The sequence below is a fragment of the Citrus clementina genome, unplaced genomic scaffold (genome assembly GCF_000493195.1).
Source record: "Citrus clementina cultivar Clemenules unplaced genomic scaffold, Citrus_clementina_v1.0 scaffold_4, whole genome shotgun sequence".
Taxonomy (NCBI): Eukaryota; Viridiplantae; Streptophyta; class Magnoliopsida; order Sapindales; family Rutaceae; genus Citrus; species Citrus x clementina.
The window spans coordinates 20,193,705-20,200,521 of record NW_006262274.1 but is presented as its reverse complement, the minus strand read 5'-3'; the positions used below and the strand labels follow the sequence as shown (position 1 = coordinate 20,200,521).

The 6,817-nt window shown below is 36.0% G+C and overlaps 1 protein-coding gene across 1 annotated transcript in view; it reads right to left on the bottom strand.

Moving 5' to 3' along the window:
* Window positions 1-413: 413 nt before the first annotated feature.
* Window positions 414-6,817, bottom strand: part of LOC18044044 (protein PHYLLO, chloroplastic) — a 15,101-nt gene continuing 8,697 nt past the window's right edge. Inside the window, exons 15-26 of the mRNA XM_006437756.2 lie at window positions 5,772-5,903; window positions 5,542-5,673; window positions 5,333-5,450; window positions 4,942-5,097; window positions 4,618-4,863; window positions 4,271-4,438; window positions 3,949-4,092; window positions 2,893-3,354; window positions 1,884-2,186; window positions 1,651-1,808; window positions 1,457-1,564; window positions 414-1,067 (exon numbers count right to left, since the gene is read on the bottom strand). Coding sequence (XP_006437819.2) covers window positions 785-1,067; window positions 1,457-1,564; window positions 1,651-1,808; window positions 1,884-2,186; window positions 2,893-3,354; window positions 3,949-4,092; window positions 4,271-4,438; window positions 4,618-4,863; window positions 4,942-5,097; window positions 5,333-5,450; window positions 5,542-5,673; window positions 5,772-5,903 — 2,410 coding nt within the window. The 3' untranslated portion in view covers window positions 414-784. The remainder of the gene's footprint in view (window positions 1,068-1,456; window positions 1,565-1,650; window positions 1,809-1,883; window positions 2,187-2,892; window positions 3,355-3,948; window positions 4,093-4,270; window positions 4,439-4,617; window positions 4,864-4,941; window positions 5,098-5,332; window positions 5,451-5,541; window positions 5,674-5,771; window positions 5,904-6,817) is intronic.

Here is a 6,817-nt window from a genome sequence, read left to right as displayed (position 1 = left end):
TGCAATATGGCAGAAGATTGACACTTACAAGTAGTTGGTGTTGTTCCAAGTTCCAACGGCTGCTTATGGTTGATTTTTAAAGACAAAAATAAATAAATGCACGAAATTTGATTTGGTATGAGTATGATTTATCTACGAATAAATTTTTTGACAACACTGTTGGCAATTGCAAAAAAGAAGTCTACAACTGGGGTATCACAAATACTTTTCATATTTGTTTGTCAACTAAATTTTTTTACTTTCGAAGGTTTAAAGACGGTTTTTTCATTTATATAGATAGTCATTGTACCAATCAAAATCCTGCAGAAACGTATTTACCTTATTTTATTTATTATATCCGGCGACTTGCACTTAGCTCATTCTTTGAATCCAACAGATTAATTGAATATTTTACGGCGTTTCCATGGCATGGTTTGATACTTGTCCTGCAGCAGCACAGTTGAATCCGTAGACTTCTCGTCCTAAATATCCGATGCAAATATGTTTTGCATGTATTTTCAAAAAGCAACTGTGTTGCTTTGATTTATAAGAAAAAGAGTAATGAAATAACCGCAAACAAATTTCAATAAGCATCACTTAGTAACGTTCAAACAAGTTGCATTATTGCTCTTATTAATGGGGCATTCTAAGCATCATGAGAGTACCAGGTCCCCGGAGTTGGAAAAGGTTTGTTCTGGAAACTGCCCAGCTCTGAAGCATGCAGCGACACTTCACCCATATGGATATGAATTTCTTAAGATAGCTGTTGCATGTTGCATGTAGCATGTAGCATGACACAATCTTTCTATCCATTGGACTCTGGATTCGAAGTTGAATTCTGATTTACTCTGGTCAGAAACTGTCTCACAGCACGGATAACGGGCAGAGGATTCTCCAGATGGACAGCATGGCCGCAATTGGGGATTTCAACCATCTCATAAATCTGATTCCTCAGATCATCACTACCCTTTTCGTCATGGCTAAGTTCATAGCACATTTTTTCAGCAATTGACTTGAATTTCTTATCTTTCTCTCCGACAACAATCAAGAGAGGTGTGCTGCATAGCTTCAAATCTTCCCACAATGGCCTATCACGGAAAGAAACAGAAAAATAAGGAAAATGGACTAAGTAATGGGTGGGAAAAAGTGGCATGTCCTTCGGCAATCAACATGCCAATTTTTTTAATGGGAGAAAATCCCCTTCATATTGTTGATAGGACCTTAGAGGAAGAATCAAATGAAACGAAAACACTTCTAGACTTTGAGACTGTCTCAGACAAGTAGCACAATGTGCAAAGATTTATGGTACACAAAAATTTTATACACTTGGTTCTTTGACTGGATAATATCTTTTACAAAGATAGCCTGCAAACACTATAATTCCTAAGCAGATCAGATTTTCATCCCTCTAATAAAAGTAGAATATATTCATAGAATGGTAAAATGAAAAGAAATACTGAAATATTAACATGCTTACGGCTGTCTCCCAACACTTAAATCTGACAGAGCTTTTGAAAGACTCTGCACATCTTCATGCAACAAGCGGCTGGCAACTATTCGATTAAAATGGGGATGGCTTCTCAAGCTGTTAATAGCAGAAGATTTTTCTCGCAATTACTTGTGCAAGCACAGAAATCTCAAGAATTTAACAAAGAAAAACTAAGCAACTACCTTTCCCAGAGCTCCCCAGTATACCAGGTATCTAGAAAGACTTGCAGACCATGAGTGACAAGGGCGCACGCTCTAGAATCATCTTCAGCCCTACGAATTTTTCTTGCTATATTATCTCGTAGCCCTGGACTTCCAGATATTATAACGGTTCCTTTGATCTGCATTATAAGTTGTTACTTCGCCAGACAACAAAAACTCACAGCGACTTAAGATTTGAAGCATTGGAAATGTACCTTATCACTGAATCTCAGGGCCATATACAAGGCAATTCTTGCTCCCATAGAATACCCAACTAGAGTAACTTTTCCAGGAGTAATCTGTTCAATCAGCTTATATAGTACGTCCGCAATGACGTCTATTGACAAAGTTATTTCCTGTGTGGCTTTAGCAACATGATTTTGCATCTTTGATCCCCCATGACCAGGGAGATCAATTGAGATGCATCTTGCTGATCCTGAGACGGCCTTCATAATAGGAATCCATTCTTCACCAGTTCCAAGAAAGCCATGGAGAAACAGAAGTATGTTATCCTGTATCTGTACATGGATAGTGGATTGAGCATAATTAAATCTGCTGAACCAGTCTACAAAGATACTTGCTAAAGCAAATGGAAGCTATCTTTAACAATGGCATAGAACTTTTTCAACTATAACTTCAAACAAAATTATACAGTCAAATACATAATAGAACAATAATATGAGATTTCATGGCATAAAAATTGAACATGCCACAGGTAAACAAATCATCCCATCATGCGAAAAATATGTGCTTGGTTTGTGTTTTTTGAAACCAATTTCAAATGAAAGTAAAATATGCACACGTTTGCAAATCTTTGCAAGCACGCGACCAATATAATTTCCTCACTATTATTTAAATTAAAAAAACCAATCAATTGAACAATACATTTAAGGAAGGTATCGACAGTTAGAATTTTAGCATCACTGAGTATTTCTGTTCATCATGGCAAAAAGAATACAAGTATCATGGTACACCACTAAAAGATGAGCGAACATGCTCTTATAGTAGAAATAATAAAGGGGAAAAATACAAACCTAGTAACATTCTCCGCTAGTCCCAAAGGGGACAGCCCAATTCTTTTGGACTCTTACGGTGGAAGCAAGAGGTCAAGGGTTCTCCCCCTCACACCAACCTTGGAGGGGATTAGTTTAATTTAAGGTAGGATGGGATGGGTGCATGGTAACCAAAGAACAATAAATAAATAAATGAAATTTCTTTGCTTACATCAATTCTTTGTCCAATCTCTTGCACTTTGATGAAACTGCAGAAATCCTTTGAATTCACATTCAATTGGTATCTCAAAACTTGCTCCTCCATGGAAGTTTTACATATAACGTCATTATTAATTTGTAAGTTCTGCAGGATGTGGGTAGCTTTAGCAACAGATGCTTCTACAAAGCCACTACACGAATTATGACAAATACTGATAGGATCAGTTGTTATGTCTTCTTTAAGCCACTGATAAGTTCCAAGACCTTGGGCTACAGGGGGGCACAGTTCACGATTCATCACTTTGCATAAATATGCATTCTGCAGCTCCAGATAGCTAGAAAATATGATATATGCTGACAAACCTAGACCACTTTCAAAGGCAGCACTGACAACAGCCATCTTCCCATGTCGCTGGGCCCATCTTGCAATTAATCCTGCATTTTCAAATCCACCAATGACACTTGGTTTGATCACCTGAATAAAAACCATAAATATTGAGATCAGCACAACACTGTCAATCTACTGCCCAGAAAATATGCAATTTAAAATACATTTGCTCCAGAAGAATGAGATTAAAAATACAACCGCAGAGAAAGGTATATCATGACAGAACTTTTACATTACCTATAATCATGAGTAGATGGTGTAGATTCCAAATATGAAAATGCAATGTTTCAGCAGCAAATAACCATTATGAACTCCAAGCTAATTGCAATATAATGCCGATAATCACAACAATGACTACAACAACGAATAGCATATGGCAGTCTGAAACCATTGATGGCTGGAGACCACCATTAAAAAGTTAAAGGTTCGTGCAAAAATGAATTTATCTGTTAATTGATACTTGCATGACAGGATAAAGGCCATATTCTAACACAACTTTCTCAACTGATAATCTGATTGGGCTTATTTTGTCAGGAAAACATTCTTTATAGAGTTTACGAAGTGATTCCTGCATCTTAGAAAGAATCACATATTTATAAGGATGTACCAACAAAGTGAGGATCAAAGACTAAATGATACAAGCCCTACTGGTTAAATCACTGGAGATCTTCCATCACTTACAATAGCAACTATTCCTGGGTGAGCATACTTCTCAAGCATATTAAGAGGATCTTTTTGGAATTTGTCAATGGTTTCATCCAACGCTACAGGCAAGCCGCTTTCTTCACAGTACTTTATAATATCCTCTTCATTCTGAACAGGCTCCTGAAAAATTGGAACTCCTTAAGGTGAAGCTTCACTTAAAAGCAATTAAATGTGCATCAGAAAAAAAATGTGGACATTTTACTAATTATGTGACTACCAAAAATTTATGAAGAAAGGTTACTAAATGTATATTTAGAACGGCTAGAACACTAATTTTACCAGTTACAATGGATTATACCTCAATATATTGCAAGTCACAATCTTTAACTAAGAAACCAAATTCAAGAGCTTCTTGATAGGTCCAGTTACGATTGGCATCCACACGGAGTTCAATCCTGTGACCAACCTTCTTTCTTACTTCTTGTATAACTTCTGCATCTTTAATGGGATCTGCCCGGCGTGCAACCTCTTGCAAATAATAACTCATTAAATCCCAGCTTTAATGGTCAACTAAGTATTGAATCAGCAAAATGAAATGAAAATAATAATAATCATAATAATATAGACAAAAGAGAAGCATAAAGTAAGAAACAAAGTAGAGAACATCAGTAAATTTAGCGCTATAATTCTGTTAGGTTGTCATACTTTGAGTTTGATTGCAGTGAACCCTTCTTCCACAAGAGTGGTAGCAATGCTAGCAACCTCCACAGGAGATTTATTCGAATCAATGAGGGCGCATATCTTTATACTTGTTGACCGTTTAGATATTTCTTCATCTATTTCTGTCAGGGGATAGAGAATGTTCAAGAAACTGGAACCATGTTTTACTGCAATGGCATTGAGGATAGCCATTTCCAAACCACATCTGACACTCGGAAATATTTCACATGCCTGTACGGCAAAGAAGAATTTAACCACTCAAAACAATTAAAAACAAAAAGAAAGAAAGAAAAGGATATATGAACCTACAGGTATTCCTAATGTGCTCCATATCCATGAAGAAAATGAGCCCTTCAGCAGAGGTAGAAAATAACTGATTTTAGCTCCTGTCATAAAATGAAGAAGAAAGCGAAGTTGCTCTTCTGCATCCAGCAGGTTTTCCTTGTGGATTTCAAGAGGTGCAACCTTTTAAATGCAAGTGACAATGGACAAATAAATGTTCCGATATGGAAAATAGTACAAAAATAAAGCAACAAGGAATATGTATGAGAAATATGTTGTAATAAACACAAAAGTTAAAATGAAAAGATAGGAATATGTATGAGAAGTATTTTGTAATAATCATCGCTTCACTGGCTCAGCACATATGTGATCTTTGAATAAGAGAAACCATCGAAAAAGGAATCCAATGAAACCTAACCTCACCATACCCGACACTCCCATCTTCAAGATACAACGATAAAATAAAACCTTCTCTACAGAATCTACTTCGATTATGATCGATATAACTTGACGTAGGAGGTGCGCAAAGTTGAATCCTGTCCCAAATAAAATTGAAAGACATCTAATTACACCAAATATTAGCAACGTTAAGATTTAAAAAAATATTCTTTGCAGTGAAGACCTCACCTATACAGAGAATATTCCATTCTACAGATCTTACAAATAGAGAGACTACATGAAATAGTAACTGGAACAGAAAACTGTGAAAGGACGTTCAAAGTATGATCTGCTGATTGGCGTGCAAATTTTCTTAACATACTGAGAAAAGGACCATGAACTTGTCAATATAGTGCACAGGTAATGACATCTTAAACATAAAACAGGTTATAGATCACAAAGAAGTAGAACCAAACAACCTGTGGAATGTGGCATTGGCATCAATGCAGCTCTCAACTTCAATGACACGATCCGTCCCGAGATGCTGGGACATGGATAAAGCCTCCTCAAGTTCTACTTTTGTCTTCACTTGTACGTGATTTAAACTGCATATTCAGTACTTTTTCCTTCAGTGTTTTTAAAGGAAATGCCAAGGACTTCTGTTTTACTTTTGGATATTCGTACTCTGAATTACAATTAACTACAGGTAAATTGAAAACAGTTCTGAAGCTAATATGTTACTGCAAAAAACAAACCGAAAACAACAGCTTAATTGGTCTTCCTTGCAATAAAAATTTATCGAATGGTACCTAAAAAACTTGGCCCATATGTTTAGGAAAAACATGGTTGAATCTTTTTCTGAATATAGAAGAAAAGAGAGTCTCAGCCTAATTACTCAAGAAAGATGAAACAAGGCCTTGCTGCCATGAATATTTATGTAGGCTCATTTTGTCACTGAAACCACAATATTTCCTCCTCTCAACAGTCTCAAACATTCTCCTTCATTTAATTCTTTTATTGAAGTAGCTTCAAGCTAATCCACCAGCTACTTCAATTATTGGTTTCATTTTCACTTGATAAAACACCTCTAATGGAAAGATCTCTTTTATCCAACACTAACGCTACCTCTCTTCCTGCAGGTGAATATATTTTTCATTCTAACTTTTCTTGTTTTCTCAATTTTACTGGCCTATTGATAACTCCAAGGGCACCCATTTGTTTTTCTGCTTCTATTTTGTGGCAATTTACTCCTTAATATCACTCACGCATGGATACTAAGCCAATATCAGCTTTTGGCATCTCAAGGAAATCCATTTCTGCTGGTTAATTAAAATAAAGCTTTTGCTAAGGCTGAATTTTCAATGTTATACTTCCCTCTGATTTTCCACGCTACAATTTTACAGAATTATTAATTCTCTCATGATCTTCATTCATTTATCGAAAATTATGATATTTATCAAAGAAATGAATGAACCCAGCAACATATAAAGATTTTTCTACAGAGAGGAAGCATAACATATAGAAG